Source organism: Clupea harengus, chromosome 15 (assembly GCF_900700415.2).
Source record: "Clupea harengus chromosome 15, Ch_v2.0.2, whole genome shotgun sequence".
NCBI lineage: Eukaryota > Metazoa > Chordata > Actinopteri > Clupeiformes > Clupeidae > Clupea > Clupea harengus.
This window is the reverse complement of record NC_045166.1, coordinates 6,436,071-6,458,382: the sequence shown is the minus strand read 5'-3', so window position 1 is coordinate 6,458,382 and position 22,312 is coordinate 6,436,071. Positions and strand designations below refer to the sequence as shown.

At 45.1% G+C, this 22,312-nt stretch overlaps 2 protein-coding genes across 6 annotated transcripts in view; one reads left to right on the top strand and one right to left on the bottom strand.

Annotated features, from left to right (window-relative positions):
- The window catches only part of ryr3 (ryanodine receptor 3), a 93,574-nt gene extending 75,953 nt beyond the window's left edge, over positions 1–17,621 (bottom strand). For 2 of the 4 annotated variants that reach the window (XM_031581525.2, XM_031581526.2), the window contains exons 1-7: positions 17,471–17,621; positions 6,799–6,918; positions 5,195–5,299; positions 3,815–3,835; positions 1,538–1,612; positions 806–884; positions 146–258 (exon numbers count right to left, since the gene is read on the bottom strand). In XM_031581525.2, coding sequence (XP_031437385.1) covers positions 146–258; positions 806–884; positions 1,538–1,612; positions 3,815–3,835; positions 5,195–5,299; positions 6,799–6,918; positions 17,471–17,518 — 561 coding nt within the window. In that variant the 5' untranslated portion in view covers positions 17,519–17,621. The remainder of the gene's footprint in view (positions 1–145; positions 259–805; positions 885–1,537; positions 1,613–3,814; positions 3,836–5,194; positions 5,300–6,798; positions 6,919–17,470) is intronic. The other 2 variants (XM_031581527.2, XM_031581528.2) reach the window with 1 other exon arrangement.
- A 1,034-nt stretch (positions 17,622–18,655) lies between these two features.
- fmn1 (formin 1) overlaps positions 18,656–22,312 on the top strand; it is a 34,174-nt gene continuing 30,517 nt past the window's right edge. The window contains exons 1-2 of one of the 2 annotated variants that reach the window (XM_031581927.2): positions 18,656–18,789; positions 19,440–21,295. In XM_031581927.2, the coding sequence (XP_031437787.1) occupies positions 18,785–18,789; positions 19,440–21,295 (1,861 nt within the window). In that variant the 5' untranslated portion in view covers positions 18,656–18,784. Of the gene's footprint in view, positions 18,790–19,436; positions 21,296–22,312 lie in introns of both variants that reach the window. The other variant, XM_031581926.2, reaches the window with a different exon arrangement.

Genomic DNA, 22,312 nt, shown 5'->3' with positions numbered 1-22,312 from the left:
AGCATTTTAGACAGTGATTTAGACCGGGATGGTTAGAAGGAGCTAGGCTAAGAATGCTATCTCTGCTAACACTTTGTTGCATTGCATTACTCAGGATAACATCGACTGGTCATGGCCATGAATGGCTTACTCTCCCTGTACTTACCAGGTATCTCTCTGAAGCCACACTGACCAAAATAAGATCATCACCGATGCGGACCTTTTCACCTTCTGACCTCTGCTTGGATGCAGGGTGGATAGTCCACCAGCAGGCCTCTCCTGCAGAGGCAGAAATCACAACAAAAAGGATTAGGAGAGACTCAAATGCAAGTGCTTAAAATCTAAAAAAAAATGATTCAAAAGACCTTAGCAAAGAGGATTGCTTTCATTAAGACTGCTTTCATTAGAGAGCAGTGATACATTTGTCATTGACCTGAGTGATGACAAGTCATTCCTTTCCTTCATCAGATATACTGTGGAGATTTCACAGGGCCGTCATATCAAGTAATGAAACTGAACCTGTTTCAGCTCATACCCCCTCCCGTCTCCACCCCCTCTCCCCTCAATGTCTTTTCACTCAGAAATATCTTGTCAGGGGATCGGACGTAGATCTTTCATTTGATGAATTGGCCTTTTTTGTGTTATATGTGGCTCAAATATCACCCTGCCACTGCTCCTACCAGGAAGTCGCCCCAGTATTTATTGCTTGGCAATGCATGTCGATATCAAAGCAAGAAAGGCCAGGCTAATGTGATTGGGCTGACCAGGTTGAGGTTTAATCACCATTTAATCTAATGAACACAGACCGAAATGTAAATTGCCCTACCGACTGTGTCTTCCTGCAGGCCCACGTCAAATGACAGCTTGTCTGTCTGGGACCTTGACGTCTTCAGACACGTAAGATACTGCAAAGAGCATACAAGAAAATAAAGACATTAAGGACAAAATAATATTTAAGAAAAGGTTGAAGGATTCGACAGGTGAAAGAGGACAGTGGCACTTAAGGAAATGTTAACAAATGGGGCCAAGTCTATTATATATATAGTATAATTTATATTATATTTAATTATTATATAATATAATATTATATATATATTATATTATATTTATATTATACAAGTATATTTCAGATCATAACGTTAAGCTGTTCTTCAGATATTGACAGGTATCAGTTGTAGCATCCCTCAAGGATAAAATGGCACAAAATGTGGCGTGCATCCAAAGAACGTCGTAGTGATTTTGTGTTTTAAGTTTGGGTAAGTTTGAACCTTTACATCATAAGATACTGGCCAATGAGTCATTACGGGCCACTTCTTCAAATTTGATTGACAGTTTGTGACAGATAGTTTTTGCTGTCTATCAAGCAAGAGAAAAAAAATACTAAGACGAATTGGAACAAACAAAATAGGGTACGTTTGAGAGCCTGATGCCATACATCAGTGCTGGCCAGTCACCGTGGCAACCTCCATTGATAATAGAGTCAGTGCAAGGTGCCTGATTCAGTGACAGGCCGAGAGAGACTCGGACACAGGGTTTAATAGGTGTTGCCCATTCTCACCATTCCGCTGAAGGAATGCCTTAGTAAGATGGCGTGACCATACAGGAGTGTCCGGTGTCCGCCCCCTTGCACCGCCTGTGGACGAAACAGGACCCGACCCACACAGTAAAGGTTAAAACATTAAAGCAGAGTCACAGAGTTTATGGAAAGATTACGTTTTGGTTTTGTACAAGAGTCTCTGAGTATAGGGCCATGGACATCACAAAAGAATCAACTGATGACCAACCAACAAAATGGAAGAAAAGAAAAGTCAAAACATAACGCATGCAAGTGCTAGGGACCATGGGAATGTTAGAAGGACGTTTTTTCCTGTTGCAGAGTTTGAACGAGAAAAAAAAATTCACTGGGTAATATCACACATGAGGAAATGTGAACTCCATTCTAAGTACAGGTAGAACCTCCACTTGATAAGAATTTACTCGAAACACAAGAGTACCCACCTTTCTTGTTAGCTTCTGGTGGCGTTAAGGAAAAAGATACGATTGCATCAGAAATACGGCTTGGGGCACAACCTCCTAAGAATATTAAACACTGTGGATTTTAATGAGTGTGGATGTTCAGCTATCTACTGAGAGTCATTACTCTGCCAGCTGTTTTAATTGGCATGGATACCTCAAGTTTAATTACACAGAGAGATTGTGAGGTGGTTAACTGTTGGTCTGCACTGATCCAGTCATTCAGTGTTCAACAGTGAGCCTGCCTGGCTGTCTGATGTTGTCACTGGACCACAAAGGGAAAAAAGTAAAAGTACCCCGCAACTCTAACCCTAACCCTAACCCCCCCCCCCCCCCCCCCCCCCAATTCTCCCAGCTGTTGCTGCAAAGCTAGGCTCCTTATTTCAAGCCAGCTGTCATGCTGATACCGCGCCCCACATGAAGCTGTGTGACCTTTGCTAGCATGCTAGCATTGCTGCTGCTCTGATAGGCCTACTGTGCTGTCTCCTTACATTTAGCAAAGACCCTGAGGCCAAGAGCTTAGGTGATTTCTCGACCTTGCCAAGCATAAGTGATCTGAGATCTACTCAAGTTCTACTCTTTTACTGGTGTTGCTTAAATGCTCAGTCTACATTTCATGTACTTGGCTTTGTCTGTGTCCGATGGACGAATGGATTAAAATGGCAGGAGAATCTGAGATTATAAAAGATATCATTCACCTAAGCTCTTGACGAAATGGAAGGAAAAGAGAGAAACAGCGTTCCATTCAAGTACTCAAAATGATTGATACAAAATGAAAGCATACTATGACAGCAACATGTTAAGCAGTGTGAAAAAAACCCAAGATGTTCACATTAATGTGTTGCATTCTGGAATCCCCCCAAATTCTGGAATTCCACCAAATTCCAGACCATTTCCTCAATGTTGCCCTTTGAAATTTCATCATGTTAGGCACCCAACTGCAAAGAAAGGTCATTGCAAGGTCAGAAATACAAGTCTCGCTGCTCTCCAACCCATATGCAATCTCCTCAGGCCTGTGAAGAAGTGGTAGTAGATCATCAAACTAGTAGACAGCATCACTGTACATGAGGGGGGAAATATCAACAAACATCTGTGTTGCTCTCCCTTTAAAAAAAAAAAAAACTCATATGGAGATTTTCCTTAAGATGTTAGCTGTTTGATGGTGTTAGACATACCATGGGCACGCTCAAAAACAGAAATAAACTAAACCTGCTGAAGCATTAAACACCTCTCTTTCACTTAAAAATGTTTCCCTGTACCTCCGTCTTTCTTTATCAAAACGGATGTACCTTTGGTCACGGGCAGTTAATGTGGAGAAATTACAAATTACTGTTGGGAGTGGTGGAGCCAGTTTAATACATATTCTTTATTGTAGTGCCTCTAGGTGTGAAAAAGTAGCCTGAGGCATGTGGTTTGACAAGTGCATTCATCTTAACAGAGGGGGAATTGCCCAAAATATGTGCCGCTTCAGATCATCTATATTTCTTCGATTGTACATGTCAGTAACTTGGCCGGTTTAGGGTCCATTCTTTTCAGATTCTCCGAGACTCTTTAGACTTAGACATATAGACTTTTGTATCTATAGAGTGTCTGCTTCTTGTTCAGAATGCCAATATGACAGGACATTATTGATTGACTTGGCACAGAGTTTAGGGTCTGGATGTTGTTATTGAGTGGCCAGACCTGTTACTCCTTTAGTGTAGGACTGATCAAGCGTCAGTTCAGAGACAGAACACATTTAGAGGTGAAAGATGAGATTTTTTTGTTTAGCCAAGTTGAGTAGCATTCATGCATTGCTACAGGAAGTGAAACATTAACATACCCATTTTTCATGACCAGGAGTCTAGCAATGTTGAACAAAAATACAGAATTGAGAAAAATAGGAAGGTTAAGAAAAAATTGTTGCTATGGATATATACTTCAATCACTGATCTATGAAGGATCATTTAACTTTATCAGTGGAAGTATGGCATTGTAATTACTGTGCAAAATGCTGTAATTACAACATCAAATGTTGTATTGTATTACGACATAATGACATTGTAACACAAAATGTTGAGTAATAGTAAAACATTTTGAAAACAATGTTTACACAGTAAGAGCAGCATATTCTATTCTATATTTATCTAAAAAAAATGAAAGCCATTCACATTGAGCTTACAAAAAAGTATTTTGATTGAAAAGAAACTGCAGGGCAGTGCTCTGGATGACAGTGCTCTATGGCTCCTCTCCGTGAAACATATTCATCCCCTGTGCTAGAGGTTTAGCCGTCTTCATGTTGTTCCTACTGAGTGGACAACCAGCATGATGACAACGCAGCTGCTGAGGGTAGCTCTGACTTCAAGCACGTCTGGAGGTGTTGTGTTGTGGAGTGGCACGGTGTAATAAAAAAAAAACCTTGTCAGCAGTTCGTCCATAACCCAACCGCGTGGGCTGTGGCTGTCTGTACGTCAGCACGGAAGCCGGGGCTGTTTCGCTGGTGAATTACAGCGGTTGGTGCAACACAATGGCCATGTCGTAAATGGTGATTGCTCTCCGCGGGGTTCATAAAACATGCCAGCACTCCTGCGGCTTTGAGGATACCTTTTGCAATCTTTTTGAATGTGACTGCAGCACGTAAATCAAAGGAGGGCGCTACAGGCCCCAGCTGACATCACTTAAAGCCAAAGGGAATCACCCCGGCATTCTCTCGTGCCAAGCTGTAGCAGTGCCCCCGCCCTACCCCACCCCCTAGACAAAACAATTACTTCCCTTCCTGACCGGCTTCATATCAGACTGGTTACAATTTTGATAATCATTCATGATTTTCATAATGATTGACCATAGAATTCATGTTAAACAAGAATATTATGGCTGATGCCTGCATAAAAACTAGCATGAATGGTCTGCATACCTACTTGCATCAAATATTGCAAGTGCCTCTCATCTTGACTTTGAGACACCAAATTAATTGAGCAAACAAGTTGGTTAAAGAAAATTAAATATTAGTGGTTCTACTCAGCCACAAAAAAACTCTCCTCTGCTTGAGATCACTGGCATTCTCCTAGACTGACAATCTCAAGTAGTTAAAAAAAATACAACAACAGACAGATAGGAGACAGACAGACAGACAGACAGACAGACAGACAGACAAACTGGGTAAAGGGAGTAGAGAGAGTGATTGAGCAAACAATCTGTCTACCCGAATGACAGACATGCTTACCCCTAGGCCTTCGGGGCCAGTCTTGGCCAGCATCTCCTGCAAGGCTCGCACTGACAGCGACTGCTCCAGCACGAAGCTGCACACGCACAGGTCTGGAGGGACATACTGAGGGGACAGACACACACACACACACACACACACACACACACATCCACACACACACACACACACACACACACACACACACACACACACACACACACACACACACACACACACACACACACCATTTAGTCACAGCATCATGATTTAGGCCATAACAGCATGCCTGGGGGAGAAGGCATGAAGGTGCCAACTCCTTTCTTTGCACTTTTATGAAATAATCCATCCAGGTGTCCTGAGATTCTTATTCTTTTTTCTCCCTAAAGTGCCGGTGATGTTATCAAGTACAGGCACTACCCTCCCTCCTCCTCTGTTTGCCTCAGATAAGCCTACTTTGACTCTATAGAGAAAGAGAGAGTGAGAGAGAGAGAGAGCAAGACAGAGAGAGAGCAAGATAGAGAGAGTGAAAGAGAGAGAGAGTGAGAGAGAGGGGGGGCGGGGCTATGTGAGTTATAGACAGACCCTTAACGGTACCCTCTGTGACAGCTCTCAAGGAGATAGATTGCCTTGCATTGCTCTACCTTCTAGCTTCCTGACTCTTTTCATGCTGGCGGTGCGGTGTTGTGCTCTGGTAGTCACCCTTCATCAGAGTATTGACTTCAAACTAACCACACTCCCCGAGACGGAGGGAAAGGAGGAGAGGTACATTTTACATGACATCAGATATTTCAATCTGGCCCTGTCTGACACTGCAGTTTGACTTGTGCGCTAACTCCCCATAGTGTAGTCTTTAAAGCAACCCCATTAAATCTGTTGATATTTCGCATGACATGATGTCTCAAATCTAGCTATGTCTTATCTCTCAGTTTGACTGGCAAGCTTACTGTACTGTGCAATAATACACAGCGCAGTTAACCCCTCTGCTGCAGGTGACACCTTTTGGAATACTTCAGCTAAACTGACAACTATCAAGAAGACAGGTGTTCTATAAAAATGTCTCTGTTGTCTCTGTAGTTTATGAGTGAGTAACAATTCAATAGTCCAGCTGTTCCAACCAATCAGGGCGTCTCTCCCTCGCCGGTGCACACCACATGGACCGGAGGGGGGGGGGCTGGGGGAGAGTTCTGTGTGTTTTTGCTGAAGGTAGCATAAAAAATGTGAATCCATTCACAACGCCGTCAATTCAATTTCTAGAGGAATGTCCATGTACAATAACTCACGATGACAGGCGGCAGACAGACTCTATCAACTCTATCAACTCTTGAGTAGCGTAAAAAAGTTCAAAGGGCCTGAATATGTTGCTCTTGCCAGGATAGCCTGACAGACTGTAGTATGACCATTAATTTAGGAGTCGGTAGTGAAATGCTGCTCTGAGCTTCCGCCTCAAGATAAATGCATTAGCGCTCCCCATAGCCACGCTTATGACTACATTACACATCTCCCCCTGGCAGCTGCTGCACTTATGATCGATGCCTCTCAGGAAACACTGTTTGCCAGTGCGCAGTGTCACAAGGGCACCTGGGAAGTGAAGTTCTTGCTGAGGTCGTCTCGGGCAGCCTCACCTTAGCCTCAGAGGTCGGTTCTAGGAAGCAGAGTCGGTTCCCAAGTCCCTCCGCTGCCAGGCAAAACTTGCAGTTCTCTTTCCTGATTGCAGCGACACACTGCACAACCACTTCATCATCCTAGCAAAAAAGGCCAAAGAAAACAGCATCAGAGAAAACTATATATCAGCAGAGCTGGTTGATAACAGATACAAAAAGACATGATTTAACACAGTTCACAGTTGAGATATATTACTCTGGTGTCTAGACTTGGCAGGACTGGGATTCAGGTTACCTTGACTAATGTGATTCGGTCCATTTAGAATCTCTTTTTGTGCAGTCCAACATTAGGGAAATACATCCGCTCTTGCTAGTTTGTTAATAACGTTTTTAATGAAAGCTACCCAGCCAATTCCCATCGACACATCTCTGGAGCCTCACCTCCTGCGTCTCCACTGCTTTCATAACTTTGGCCAGAGACCATTTACATTTGCTAATTCAAATATCTGAAATATAATAATTTTTTTGTTTGTCTTATGACAAACTGGAAATTGGATCAGCTTGACTGCAGAACATGTAGGCTTGATTGAGATTTACAGAACTGTCTAAAGTTAATTTGCCTGGGCAGCTGCTGCAAAACCTGAACCAAAACAGTGACCAAAGGTAGAAGGTAGAATGGACCAAAATCCCGATAGAGAAAGAAAGAGAAAGAGAAAGAGAGAGAGAAATAGGAAGAGGAAGAGGAAGAGGATACAGAGACTGTGATGTTATAGTAGTCCTCAATGGCTTCCTGTCTGCAAAAACTTTGGCACAGGCCTACAGGGAAAATATTGATCCCCCCGCCCCCCCCCCCAACACACACACACACACACACACACACACACACACACACACACACACACACACACACACACACACACACACATACACACACTTGTGCCTGCCAACTCAAGGTCCACATTAATCTGACCTGATGGTTGCCATGGTTCTGACTCGCGCAAGCAGAGCAGTGCAATTCATTAAACACTGCCAGGCCGTCTGCAGCTTTAACTGCTGCTCATTCAAAAGGATTTGACAGGTCCCAGCGCACATCAGAGAGACACACACAGATGGGGAGACATATTTACTCAGTTCAGACGCAGGGAGGAGGAGGCCTGAGAGACTGTCCTACTTCACGTCACGAAGTACACACTAAACTAAACTTGGCTAGAGGAACTGTTCTGTTTCCTAATCATTCAAAATGCAAATAGAACTAAAAAAAAAGCACCTCCAGCCTTAATTAGATGACATACTGTAAATGATAACTATAACTGATGTAGACACCTGAATCTGATAAGGCAATCTCTCTCTAACTCTCTCTGTCTGTGTTTGTATATTTATATCTGGTATATATTTAAGCCAAGTAGAAATATAAGTAATTCTACTAAATAAGGTGATATTGAATTTAACTGTAATACTTCCGGAACATTCATAGGCAAACACAATATACAGAATAAGCTCAAATTAATATTTCACCCCCCTGTGTGTACACTGAAAAACATTCATTTCAATCAAAATCGACAAACCCTTGCCAAATGTTCCCATTCTGTGTCATTTTCCGTGCATTGTGTTTTCGAGTTGATTACTGACAAAGCCGAACATCAATGCGGTCTGAGTCTCTCTGGGGCTCGCTTCCAGAGGACCGGCGCGGGGCTCGTTATTCGTAAATTGGGAAAGCGATGCAACCTAAGGCCATCTAAACATGTCGGTGTCAGGGGCTTGCCACCTCTTTAAAATGAAGAGGATCTTCTTTCCATCCCTTACACCAGCTGTAAAGACCCCTGCAAGGATCGCCTGCACAACTGGAATGTTAGCTTCTGTTTGTGTGTGTGTGTGTGTGTGTGTGTGTGTGTGTGTGTGTGTGTGTGTGTGTGTGTGTGTGTGTGTGTGTGTGTGTGTGTTTACCACTTTCACATCGAGGCTAAGTGAAAACTTTAATCCCCAATCCCCCAGTATCTGAAGGTGCAATGGCACTACTTATCTAAGAGGGGATTTTTCTTTCCCCCTCCCCCAACCCCCCCATCTCTCCCATCTCCTCACTTGATCCAGTGCCAAAGAATGTTGTGAATCTGAAGCAAAGTGATCCAGGCGGAGAGAGAGAGAGAGAGAGAGAGAGAGAGGGAGAGATAGAGAGAGAGAGAGAGAGGGAGAGAGGGAGAGAAAGAGAGAGAAAGAGAGAGAGAGAGAGAGAAGGAGCCATCTGCCAGAGAGCTAAGAAGAAGAAGCGCGGTCTATCTATAGGGCCACAGGGCGGGGCGAGTGTAACGGGCAGTGGGGAGGCAGCAACCTGACCCCAACCGCGCTGCTCACCCTTGCCGTCCTCGTCAGTGCCAGGCTGGGTGCCACCGTGGCGCTGATGCCTCATCGCCCACTCATGCCCACTCCACCCTGGCATTTGCTGGAGGGACCACAAAGGTGTTTGTGGCCGCCCAACCCCACCCAATCCCAATCCACCGTGTGCTGTACACACACACACACACACACACACACACACAAACGCACCCACATAAACACACACACACACACGCACACACACTTACACACCGGGCCCCCTCCTTCCTCCCTCCTCAGTGACTGTTGGGTTAAGGGACATGAACAGGTGTGTGTGAGTGGCCTGAAGCATCCACTGGGTCGTAACCCGAGAGTGGCCGATACGCTAGCGAGCCCAACACATGCACACAACTCACCCAGGACTGCCACAAAGATGAACTTGACGGAAGGTGAATGCACTCAATCTCCCAGCAAGGGGCTATTTTCACAAACGTGCTGTGCACAGACTCTGTGGTGGTGTGTGTGTGCGTGTGTGTGTGTGTGTGTGTGTGTGTGTGTGTGTGTGTGTGTGTGTGTGTGTGTGTGTGTGTGTGTGTGTGTGTGTGTGTGTGTGTGTGTGTGTGTGTGTGTGTGTGTGTGTGTGTGTGTGTGTGTTTTCTTTTTTTAAGACAGAAAATAGGCACATGTTAACACTGGGCTATCTCGTTATTGATTTATACAAAGGCGGGGCTTTCTCCTGTCCTATACCAGGTCAAATTCGCATTGCTCATAAATGTCATACAAGGTGATAAGTGCTGTTTACAAACTATCAGGTGAGGAGCTTTTGGTGCATGCTTCTGTTGGCTGACAGCAAGCACAAACAACCTGACTGAAAGTTATATATATATTATAAAATATATATTTGATATATGAATTAAAAGTTATAAATATATATTATAAAATATATATTTAATATATGAATTGATAGGAAACATAATTGAACTGCAGCCGTGACTGGAAAGGACCAAGGTGAGCCATGCCTTGCTCTCAGCCTATCAACACAGCCCTGGGTTACCAGGTGAAGAATTACACCTGCGTGAACACAAGCTCGGCGCGAGGCTGAGATCGAGGCCGAGATCAAGGCCGAGGGTTGTGTCACACACTGCGCTCCCTCTTCTGAAATAACTCAAATTCATCACACATTGCACACTCTCCACACAGATCCACCGATGACAGTTTGATGAAATGGCTGGCTGCATGGTTTGGCTCTGAGTTCAAACTGGCAGGTTCGGTGAATACGAAGCCTGCCTGCCTGGTCACAATTACCGGAGCCCCTGGTGCACGGTGTAGCCAAAATCAGCCCTGAATATCAAGCAGGAGCGGAGTGGTTGTCCCTGGTGCGGACAGCGGCGGCCCATTCACTTTCCAATTCACAAGGTGTCGCGGCCCGATAACACATGAAAGTCAAACCGGTTGTGTCATTGCCCGATTGTGTCCCAAACGCAGTGCCAGTGGCTGGGTCCATCCCGACAGAGTGGCTCATTGGAAGTCCATCTGAAAAAGCACTCTAAACAACACCCCCCCATCCGCTTGGCTTTGATGAGGACACAGCACACACCAGGGACCTGTTAGTATAGCGGCAACTCCTCAACACTGTCGTTAAAGCGATCATCTGATATAAACGGATAAACAAGGTCAAATCTGGACAATTTTGAGTTTTCTAAATGGGCAATCTAGTGGATCTTAACAAATCTTAACAATTTTTCAGATTCACTAAATAATGGCAATTAAACATGACCTCTCGTGTTGCAGGTTTGTTAGATACAAGATATTTTCAATATATTTCATAGTTAAAACATTTAAACTTGCAAGGTCAAATCTGGACACATTTTGTACCCAAGTCTGTAACTGGTTAAGTCTCCATGACTTCCACTGTTGTCCTCGAGCTGTGATTGAACATGGTGTGGCATGTGTAAGTGTCTGATGGGACCCCTGAGGCAACAGCTGTTCCTGAATTAGCCAGGGCACTCGGAACTAGACAAGGAAAAGGACTCCCAAACAACCATCGCTGAAGAAAAAAGCCCACACCAGTGGTGCTATTTATGCCACAGTTTATGAGAAATGCCTCTCTCGTCACTGTCTGACTGACAGGGAGCAAGACGGAGTGTGGCGCAGCGAGAGAGGAACGAGACGAGACGAGGACGTGGCGTAGGCCGCTCGAGTGTTGAGAAGACAGGGGCGGGAGATAACTGAGACATTCCCTCAATCTTCCATAAAACGTCCGTGGCGGCCTCAATGCAAAATTATATAAATATCTTACAAATTGGATTTCCCTGGCTGCCTTTGCATGCATATTGCTAGAAGATAGCCCCTGCATCACAGAAAGCACCATGCATACAAGAGTGGGTGGACTGACAATGACAGATTAAAAAGAACACGCTTGAAATGGCCGCAGAGAACTTAAATAATTCCATGCTATTAGGATCCTAGAGTGCACAAAGCTATGCAAGCATTAAATGTGAAACATGCCTGGTCTAGCTTTCCTGCCATGTTTAAAGCATGTAATGACACACATTTAACTAAGATGGGATAACAGTCAAAAATCAACTTTGAAATCATCTTTTCTAGCTATTAATTCCATTTACCATCAGAAGCCTTAAAGCAAAATATTATGCAGCGGGTATGAAGTTTACAAGGGAGTTTTCTGATATTCTGAAGCTTTTGTTTCATGGTAAACATGGTGCTTAATGCTGAAAGAGAAGCTGTCTGACAAAACAGTAGAGGTTTCATCAACTTCATAATTACTTAAATGATCACAGCGTAAAAGCACTGAGCTCTGTCACGGCTGTCTGGAGAACTTTTAGTCCCTGGCTCATCAGTTTTAACAGCTTTTTATCATCATTTTTCATAATTAAATTATTGATCATTTTTACTGAGAACATATTCATACACCACAATCCAAACACAACAAATGAGGTGAGACCGTACTAATTTATAAAAACAATTTCCCAAAGCTACGCAACTTAATGAGCTATTTATCTCCTTCGGTCTTAGCTATCCTGCATTGCATCTAGATGTCAAAAGTATTGAGATTTGATTTGATTTGCGTGTTACATACATTCGCTCCTGATACATGACGGTAAACAGTAGAGAAGGTTTTCATTGGTGTGCTTCAGAATATAAAGTAAGCAGTTAGCCCATAAAAATCAAACATACATTACTTCCCCATCTCAGAACGAATGAATACCCTGTCCTGACTGCTAGTGTCCTCAGTGACAAAGACACACTGTTATATAAAACATCAACAAAAGGAAGTGCAACTCCATCTTAATTCCTACAGCTGAATACTCGTGGCGGACATCTTACCCTTCTTCACAAATGGCTTTGTGGCAAAGCTGCAGCGAGACAAAACACTAGGGCACTGCCATTAGACTCTGAACAATCAATGCAGAGGATGCACACTAATCCACAGCGGTGTATGAAGTAAGTCGAGGACACCGGTCTCTGTGAAACCTTATGCTGCTGTAAGGAGGGCTGGGCTGGGCTGGGGCAGGCACAGTCTGCTCACGTACTGTGTGGGTCAGATGGCGTTGGCCCGGAGCCCAGCTGTTTACCTTTACCTGGGAAGCACTCATAACTCATGTCCTCCATCACAATCTCATCTCGGCACCTCGACTGCGTAGTCCGCGCCTCTGAAGGATGAGATTGATGCCTTAGAAATGGATTACTGAGCGCCACTCTGTCCCCCGCATGTTTTCATTTTCATTACAGGTCGCAGGTCGTCAAGGCAACAGGTGTGGGGGGAGACCAGTACTGGACAGCATTTATCAGAGAACTAAAAACTTTAATGTTCATACTTCCACCTCCACTTCATCGCCTCTACAGCAGACATAATACCATCAGAGAGCACCTCCTCTCCTAACCTGCACTTCCTCTCCCTTCCTCTTCCTTTTTCTACCTCTCCTTATCCTCCCTCTAATGCTATCTCCTCTTACTAGTACTTAACTCGCACTTACAGTAGTTATATTCCTGGACTTTTTTTTTTTATGTCAAATAGTATTTATTGTTACACTAGGTCTCTATTGCTCGTAGCTTGATTGTTTTTTTCTTTTGTACGTCGCTTTGGACATAATACTGAAAGACATCCATCAATGCTGCTTCATAATCAGATCTCCATTACACTGGAAGCAGTCATTACCAACAACAAGCCCATGTTGCTTTTAAATCTACTTGCTTCAGTTTTAAAGTTCCTAATTAAACAACAGAGAGAGCAGTTGCAGACCGCCATGCAGAAACTAAAACCTGGATTCAGGTATTCTGAATCTGAAAAGGCTAACTGGTATGAAAACTGGTTACTAGTTAGAGTGTTCATTTAATCAGAAATACAAACAAAAGGGAAATTAAATTGAAGTTGAGAGGTTCTCTGCATGCGACGACACACTTTAAATGGCCCTGTTTTGTTTATCACATCAGCTTGGCTGTCGCGGTTCTGTTTTTGTCAGAGCTGTTTTTATGAACACTTTCTTTGGTCAGCACACAGCACACAGCACGCAGGGTTGCTAACTCGAGTGTCACGTCAGGCTGTGCTCCATGCTGCTAAATGAATGTGTCCTACTCTCTGCCCACCTCAGCAAACGCACCCAGATCTAGAATCTGATTCCTCACGTCAATCAGCTGCCGCCACTAAAGGGAGGAGGGGACGGCCCAGGCGTGTGGGGGGTGGGTTATGCGGAGGAGGAGGTGGGGGGGCAGTACTCGAATTCTTTAAGAACACTGCTGTGAACTCTTGAGTAGCCCCTCTAAATTAGCTGCAGAGTAAGAGAGCACCGTCCCGCTCTCCCTGCTGTTTGGTGCCCCTCTACCATCAACATGCGTAACTACCTGCCGTGTAAATCTAGTGGCAAATAAAAATGGCTTTGGCTTTGGCTAGGTTTTGTGGTGTAAATGTTAAGGCAAGCCACAGAGTGTTTCTGGCCGAGAGGACACAATTCCCACAGTTTGCCACTCAGTTATTTTTTAATGTCTGATCAAACGCTGTGGTAGCAGGTTGTTGATCTCTAAATACCACTGGTCCCAATAAAAGCGGTGTTAAAATGTCAGTGGTGCACACTGCTGGGCGCGCTGACGCAATGGCCGGCCTCGCAAAACTAGCAGAGGACTCGATGTGGGGGAAGCATGGGGTCTTGAGGGGGGTCTAAATTTAAACCCTGGAGTCGTCTGCTGGAACGCTGAGGGCTTCCAGAACAACATAAACTCCAAATAAGAACACTGCTACGGTACGGCTTGTTGCTGACTGCAGCTGACTCTGGGGCTGATATGGCCCACACGTGGCCCTGGTAAGGCCCACACGCGGCCCTGGTCCGGCCCACACATGGCCCTGGTCCGGCCACCAGACCAAGGCGAGATGTAGTCCAATGTCACAGCAGCTCTTTGGGTGGATTAAAAGGTCATGTACGTTCATCCTGTTTGCGACCTAAACGGTAGAGGGCTATCTGTAGGGGGTGCAAAGGATGCAGACTTAAAGGAGCTCCAAAAATAAAAATTGTATTGCACGACTGATGACCTTAGGCAAACCCTCTTGAGTTTTCTTTCCAATCAGTTTTGGGTGGGCAGTATGAAATTGTTTTGCTCGCTAGCTGAGAGACAGCCAAGCTTTCATACACTACCTTTCAGCCAGGGACAGGAAGTGTGGCTTGAGCGATGTCATAGCGACGCAAACTGTTTCTTACATCAATTTCAGTGGCTCAAATGGTGAAGGGCACATTCTCATGAAAATACATAACTGCCATTGGACGCTTTACAATGTGTGCCCTGCCCCCGACGGAGTGCTACCCTCTGTCAGTTCTGAGGTAATGTTGTATTAGTGTGTGACAATCACAAAGCCTACAAAAACCAATCACGTTGCGAAAGACGTAAAGACCATAAACGGCACCTGGAGAACACAAGAAGGGAAGCAACTTCATCGCGTAAACTAGGCTACAGTCATCTGTACTAGGCTGGGAAACCCCCATGGCAGTTCATCCACTGTTTCACTGTCTGATGACCATCATGGCAACAGTACTGACCCAAAGAGCGCAAGCCCTGTTAATGGCTGCTCTTATGCCTCAGGTTGGGAACACTGGGATACGGCCCAGTTCCGGCCCAGTTCTGGCCCAGTTCAGTGCCCAGTCTGGTCCTGCTCCTTTATCATCTCATCATTAACCACACTTAAGGTTTTAGACCAGTGGAAACAGGACATCCTTGTCAACAGACGATCTGAACAATAAAACTTAAGCCTTCTAAATATTCACACAGTATGTCTGGGCCCCAAAACGAACTGAGACTCCAATAACGTGCTCTAAAGGGCTGTTGAAAAGGCTTGTGTGAGCACAATCCCTCATTCAGAAAAGCATACATCATCTCATTTCTGCTCCTCAGCCATGGCTGTGGAGGCAAACTGTACCAGAGGGTCGTAATTAACTTCCACATGAAAGGTAGAAAGCTTCTCTCATGGCAAGGCAAGGCATATCTGACACTCACAATAGGACTATCCACATCATGTGTATTAATACGAGGCCATTCATCACAGCAGTGTTTTAAAGAGGCATTGTGTTGTGAGAGTCGTCATTTCAAAAGATATCTTGGTCACTGCCAGTGTTCCAGCTTTAGCTCTTCAACAGCAAGGTGTCAAGGTGAGAGTTCACATACCTGGTGATCCAGGGATCTTAGAGCAAGCATGTTTGCATGTTTATTAATGACAACTAGGGCAAACAGCACAGCGGTAACAACCCAGTCGTTTAAAGTTACACAGAGAACTATTACATCCTGTGAACGGTATTCAGAACCATCACATCCTGTTTCCAACTATGCAGCAATACAAGGCAAAGACCAGACATCACTGTTTATGCTTGCTCTATGAATAGATATGTATACATTATGACTATAAATGCCAAATTGCCATATCACAGCCAAAGATTCAGCCTAGATAATTGTACATTAATGTTACATCTTATATGAATGGCTTTGTAGTCTACTATTAGGATAAATCCCATTCCAGATGTACAGCAAGGTACAATACAGTGCAAAACTATTTTCATTGGGAAAGATGAGATGTTTGTCAGATGAGATGTTTGATCAGTTTTGACACCATGCAGCAGCTTTGGGTAGAGGCTGCATGTCCCGTACACACTGCTGTTGTCATCACATTATCAACATGCCATTGTGACAGGGGAATCCGAGTATCGTGGGTCGGTGAAGAGGGCACGTTAAATACTATGAGCTGTCAATGACCACTTGCGCATCCCTGAGGAATCCACCTGCTCTATGGGGTCGAATCAGCAGTAAATAAATATCCACAGTACAACTTAATTTCAGCGCTGATTATGATGCAACTCGTTCACACTTCTTAAAAACCGGTAGCCTGTGAACAGCGGCAGGTCCAACCAAAAATCCATAATTTTTTCAGAACCACTGCAATGTCATTTCAAAGAGGTGCAGCCAGATAAAACTCACCTTGGCTACAAAGGGGACGGTTCGATTTGGTGCGAAATGACAATGTACCATTTTAATTAGATAAAGCAAGATAGCATTTTTTTCAATATTTACGCGGCTTAACGTTACCCACAGACTTAAGACCATGCGAACATTCCCATCATATCGTTTACAAACATCATTGCCATGCTCCGCTGCATCTCTGTAACTAATCCTCGTCAAACCACATAAATAGAAAAGCCTTAAAGAAGGTAAGGTAGGATACTTCTTATGCTATGCAAATGAATGACCATAAAACTGTATGCCTACCATACAGTAAATATGATATCCTGCAATGAGAACGTGCAAATCATGCTATTCTTGCTTCAGCTCAAACTGTTTCTGCAATTAATATTATTATCTCTGGTTCTCACATGAGATTTGAACGTTTAACTCCAATATGTAGCCCATAGTCTTAAAAAAACGCCTTGTAAACTCCGTGAATAGAATCTGCAAAACATCCAAATAGACTACTCTGTTGGAACTTTACTACAACCTTTTTAGAAGATCAGGAATATATTTCTGTCATTTTTGTCTTTCTTTTTGAATATCATATTTTGTCCCTGCACCTGCAGATGGTGGGTTCATTTAAATTCCATTCCACAAGCTTGGCGACAAGTGCGTTGGTATAATTGCCCACTCCGACAAGTTCCAAGAATCAAGTGATTTTAAAAGTTGACATAGCGTTAATCCTCAATAAGTCCACTGGAATGTGTAACAAGTTGCGCGTTGTTACAGCCCAAAGAAAGAACCATTGCTTTAGTCCCGGTATTCAAGGCAAACCAGCTGATGTTTCATAAATGTAGCCTAAAACGCCGCATATATATATACACAAAATACACTTGGTCCACATGAACGACTTCGCAGAGGATTTGTATTGCATTTGCCTACTTACAGTTCTTAAGAACTGAATTTCATCTTCCCCTTCTCCACCCTCAGCCATGGCTGTTGAGGAGTCTTAGACTCTGAGAGCCACCACTGACAGAACGCAGCGACGCGGTGTTTCTCCTCTCCTGCCGATATTAGCATAGAGCTAATCCAAAGCCATATAGGGGAGACCGGACAAACCTACTACTGCGCCCCCGACTGTCACTCAAAAACCAACACTGCCTATCCCGACAGCGCTAGTCATGGGGGACGTCCTGCAGCGACCACGGGATATGATGCTCTTTTGAAAAGGCAAGCTTGATAAAGAAAAAAGATTTAGGCTACAAAGTGCTGAAAAATGCAAAGTTTGTAAAAAAAAAACCGCGCACTCAACTAGATTTGTAAAATATTTGTAATATTTCTAGACCAATGTGGGCCTCTTTTAGACTTAAGAGGTGAAAATAAACGTTTCAATGCTAGATTTTCTGGCAGTCAAAACTTTGCGCTCTATCAAAAAAACGGATGAGCAAAGAAATACCGTATCCATTGCACTGCTGATTACTACTGGACTACTACTACTACAAAAAAAAATCTGTGACAGTGAGCAAATAACAACATAAATTGAGAAAACATTGTCAACGTAGTCTTTCCTTCAATATCAAATTATACAGCAATTGATGTCTGTACATTATTCTCTTCAATGATTTCGCCGAGTCAGGTTTACACACTGTTAATGAAACTGTTCTTAAATGCTTTAGCGACACTTGGTGGTGAGTTTGGCGTAGACTAGACCAGCTCCAAAGAGTGTGCGTGTCAGTTAATGCGCCCTCGTTTGAAGTTTGAAAGCTGAGCGCTCATGTCTTGTACTGCAATCTTCGATGACAAGGTCCGGTCATCTAATTATGGCATTAAGACAGCCCAGTGTTATTCCACTTAAAAAGTCTTAATTCATTGACTTTTGCCTTATAATACTGAACGTAAAAGGAAACTACTATTTACTAATTGCCTGGGGCAGTTTTGAGTGGAGGTGGGGTCATAAGTTTCTGACAGTGTACATATGAGCGGCCATTCGTTTCAAAACGAGACAGGTCACAGCTCAGATTGAAGATAAGTAGCGTTAAATCCCGTGTCCCGTCTGTCATTTGTTTATATACCTCTCACACGGGCCACACGGTCTGGATTAAGACAACAAACCAATTGGAACCCTTTAAATACTCCATAACGAAAATGATTGGCTGGACAACCATTCTATCACTCTATGGGAGGACTGCCATGTGAGACTGCTGGTATAGTTTTGTGATATCTGGGATGTAGAAATATAAAGGATGCTTCCCCGAACATAATGAGGTAAGTACATGCTGACAACCTGTCGCTAGGTAACTGTCAACTATTACTGTTTATTAATTAAATTAGGTACTCGTGTAAATAACAGAGAGTACAGTTTATAGCTCATGTGTGGCGACAGTATGATTGAAGGTTTACAGTTTGCTGGATTTGGAATGGATTTTAACTACATTTGGCTCGTCGCATTCACCGAGCAGAGAAGACATTTATAATACGGTCTATATATTTTAACAGCTGGCCAAATACAAGCTTCCTTGTGAAGCGGATAAAATGCATTAGTGTCAGTTATTCCAGCTGACACGGTTCACTGTGTCTGTCGGTGTTGTGTGCTGTAGTTGGCTAAAGCATGTGCAAGTATATTGTCTGTGTGACAGTAAAAAAATATATAATTAGTTTGTTATGGTGAGGCAGCAGGTCAGACATCCTTTGAATTAATGCTAAATGAGGATACGTCAGGGAATGCCCCCTGTCAGGCTAAAGGTGCGTGTAAACCTGCCAGTCCAGATCACCATGAGGACGCTGCGCATTGTTCAGTTTTCTATAGTAATTGAGTATAGAAAATAATTTGAAAACAACAGGTGTTTGATCAATAAAAAAAGTATTTATATATAAAATGACCTGATCATTCTTTTCTGTCTGTTTTCTCATAGCAGTTCAACCCTGGGTTGGATATTGTCTTGTTCTCTGTCATTTGTGATAAAGGGTGCCAGAAATCTGACAGCATATAACAGACCAATGGCTATCATGGCAGGAAACCATACTGTCCTTCATCTTTATGAACCAATCAGAGAGAGGACCTGGGTCAGCCAGTGCCCCCCTATGCGTAGAGGTCAAAGCCCCTCCCAGCGAGATTTCTCTTCCCACAAAGGTCAGCGAGTGATTTGCCATAATTTAAAGGAGGTGGAGTCGGCAAGAGGAAGTCTGAATGGGCCAACCAAGGAAGGCTTGCTTGGGCACGAAATCTCAAACGAGGCGGGTGCAGTGGTGGAAGTACCTTGGCTGGCCAACCTGTTGGCTCTGTGCGCTGACTGCCAGGATCAGGTTGCCATGGGGAACCACCATGGCGCCAAACATTCACACTCCTCCGAGGACTGGGAGAGTCAGGCTGGCCAACAGCAGACTCGGGGGGAAGGACTGAGCTGCGGCAGCTGCAGCGGCGGCAGCCCCCAGCCCACTCCCAGCCTCTCTCCCACCACAACTAGCCCCAGGACCTGGTCCCGGGGCCGCAGGCTGAGGACGCTGCGGGCGATGAACTCGCTTCACGCGGAGGAGACCCTGCAGAGCCTGGTCAAGCAGAGGCTCGATCCCGCTGCCGAGCTCCGCACGGGCGGACTGCGGGACGCGACCGCTGGGGGGAAAGAGCACGAATACCCAGAGATTCCTGGAATGCCCAGTGAGATGGAAAATGATCTCAACACAGCGGAAAACCTAGTGCCTCGTCTCACCGATGTCCAGCCTGCTTTACAGAACTGCAGCACAGAAGAGGAGTCCATTACTGTGGCGTCAAAGTCGCATTTGCCCCGCAAGGACTCCGAATATGACAATGAACTGTACCTCTGTTTGCTTAACAAAGCGTTAGACACCACGCCGTCACTGGAAGACCAGGAGATGCATCCAGCCCCACAAGCAGCTGAACCCGTCACACAGTCTAGAGAGGGGATAACTGAGGAATGGACTGTATCTCCCCCAACTCAGTTTCGGTTTGATTCGGCCGAGCTCCAGGATGCTGCATTGAGGGTCGCTGCCAAGATGGAGGAGGTGGAGAGTATAATCCAGAGGGTCAGACAGACAAGCTCAGACTGGACAAGGAAAAGCAGTTTGCACACCTCTGCCTCGTCTGGATTGTTAAGCAGAGCTAGAGATGAACCTCAGAACACGGAGGTTTCAGAGGAAGGTGCCAACATCCCTGTCGAGGAGCTCCGTGCCCTGGGGGAAGAGCTGAACCGCAGCCTTCGCAAAGCTCTGCAGTTGGACGGGCTGCTAGGCAACGACGACGACGACTGGGAGGGGATGAGCGGCGTCAGGCCCCTGTTGGAGGAGGGCCGGGAGGCGGCGTGGGATCTCGAGAGCAACGAGGAGAAGTTCCCAGATCCTGCAGTAGGGCTCTTCCAGCACAACCAGTACCCTTGGAGTCCAGCAGCCACCTTAACCAGCAGCTCCAGCCTCGGAAAGAAGAGTGCCTCGTTGCCCTCGCTGACCTCCATCTTCACCTCCTCGCCCGTCCCCGCCAGCACCCCGGGCAGCCTGTCCCCTCTGCTCTCCTCGTGTTCGTCCCGCCTGCCCAGCCCCATGCCACAGCACTACATCCTGCTCCTCCAGAGAGAAACCAGGGAGGAGGGAGAGGGCCAGAGCAGGCTCTCCATCCCAGGAGTAACTAACTCTGCCGCAGGAGCCGAGCGGGTGGATGGGCACAGCCTCAGCAGGTCTGCACTGGAGTTTGAGCTGAGCATCACCAGCCAGAGAGGCCCTAGATGGGTCATGCCAGCCGTGCCACCCATGCCTACTGCAGGTTGGTGACCCCCCTTAATGCAAACAGCACAGCACTTTCTGTCTAGTTCCTTTCCTTCTTCTTCCTGGATCAGTTTGGGTTGGCAGGGGTTGTCATTGCTTCAACACATGGTGACCCGACAACACACCTGCTGAGATTTACCCGGAGATAATTGGATATCCTACAAACCCCAAACTTAAGGAAATAGACAGGAGACACAGGCTTAACGAGGCTCTGGGGGGTAAAATATATATATACAATTATGCAACCCACATCTTATGTAACACAATCCTATTTTAAGTGCTAATGTCTGAAGCTACAGCTCTGTACAGGTTGACAGACTCTTAGAGGGTCTGAAGATAATAATGCCAGACTGACCTGACTTCCCCTGTTCATTCTGACTGCCCACTCAAGTGTATAGGAATGCTAAGCCCAGCCTTGTGATGATCGTTATGGCCTACGAGCAGAATAATTGATTAAAGGGGGGGGCATTGTGGCGCAAGCAGCAGCACTGACCATATACGGGCTTGAACGCCCACGGGGACACGGGTTCGATTCAGACCCGCGGCCATTTCCCGATCCCACTCACCACCTCTTCTCTCCATCTCATTTCCTGTCCAAACCTTCACTGTCATATCTGATTAAAGGCAAAAAGCCTAAAAAAAAAGAATAATTTATTAATGATCTCACTTTATTAAAGCCCCCTTGAGCATAAATGGTCGGTCTTGCTCACAAGTAGTTGCTGTTTTTTTTTGTATGTCCTGTCAGTTAGCGTGAGGAAATCAAATCCGGTCCACAGGTTGTGTGTGACGCAGCGTTTAAGCTGTGTTGCAATCCTAGCCATCCCGGTTCAAGGCCCTGCATACCCGACTGGTCATCACTGGCTGCCTGACTGGGAGTTATATTAGGAATGCGGGATCAAAGATAGCAGCTCACTCACAGTCACATGGATGGGAGGAGTGCTCAGGCATGGGGAATTGGCTTATTCACCTGATGGGTGTGAGGAGGAGGGGGAGGAGGTGCTCCTGCAGCTCCACT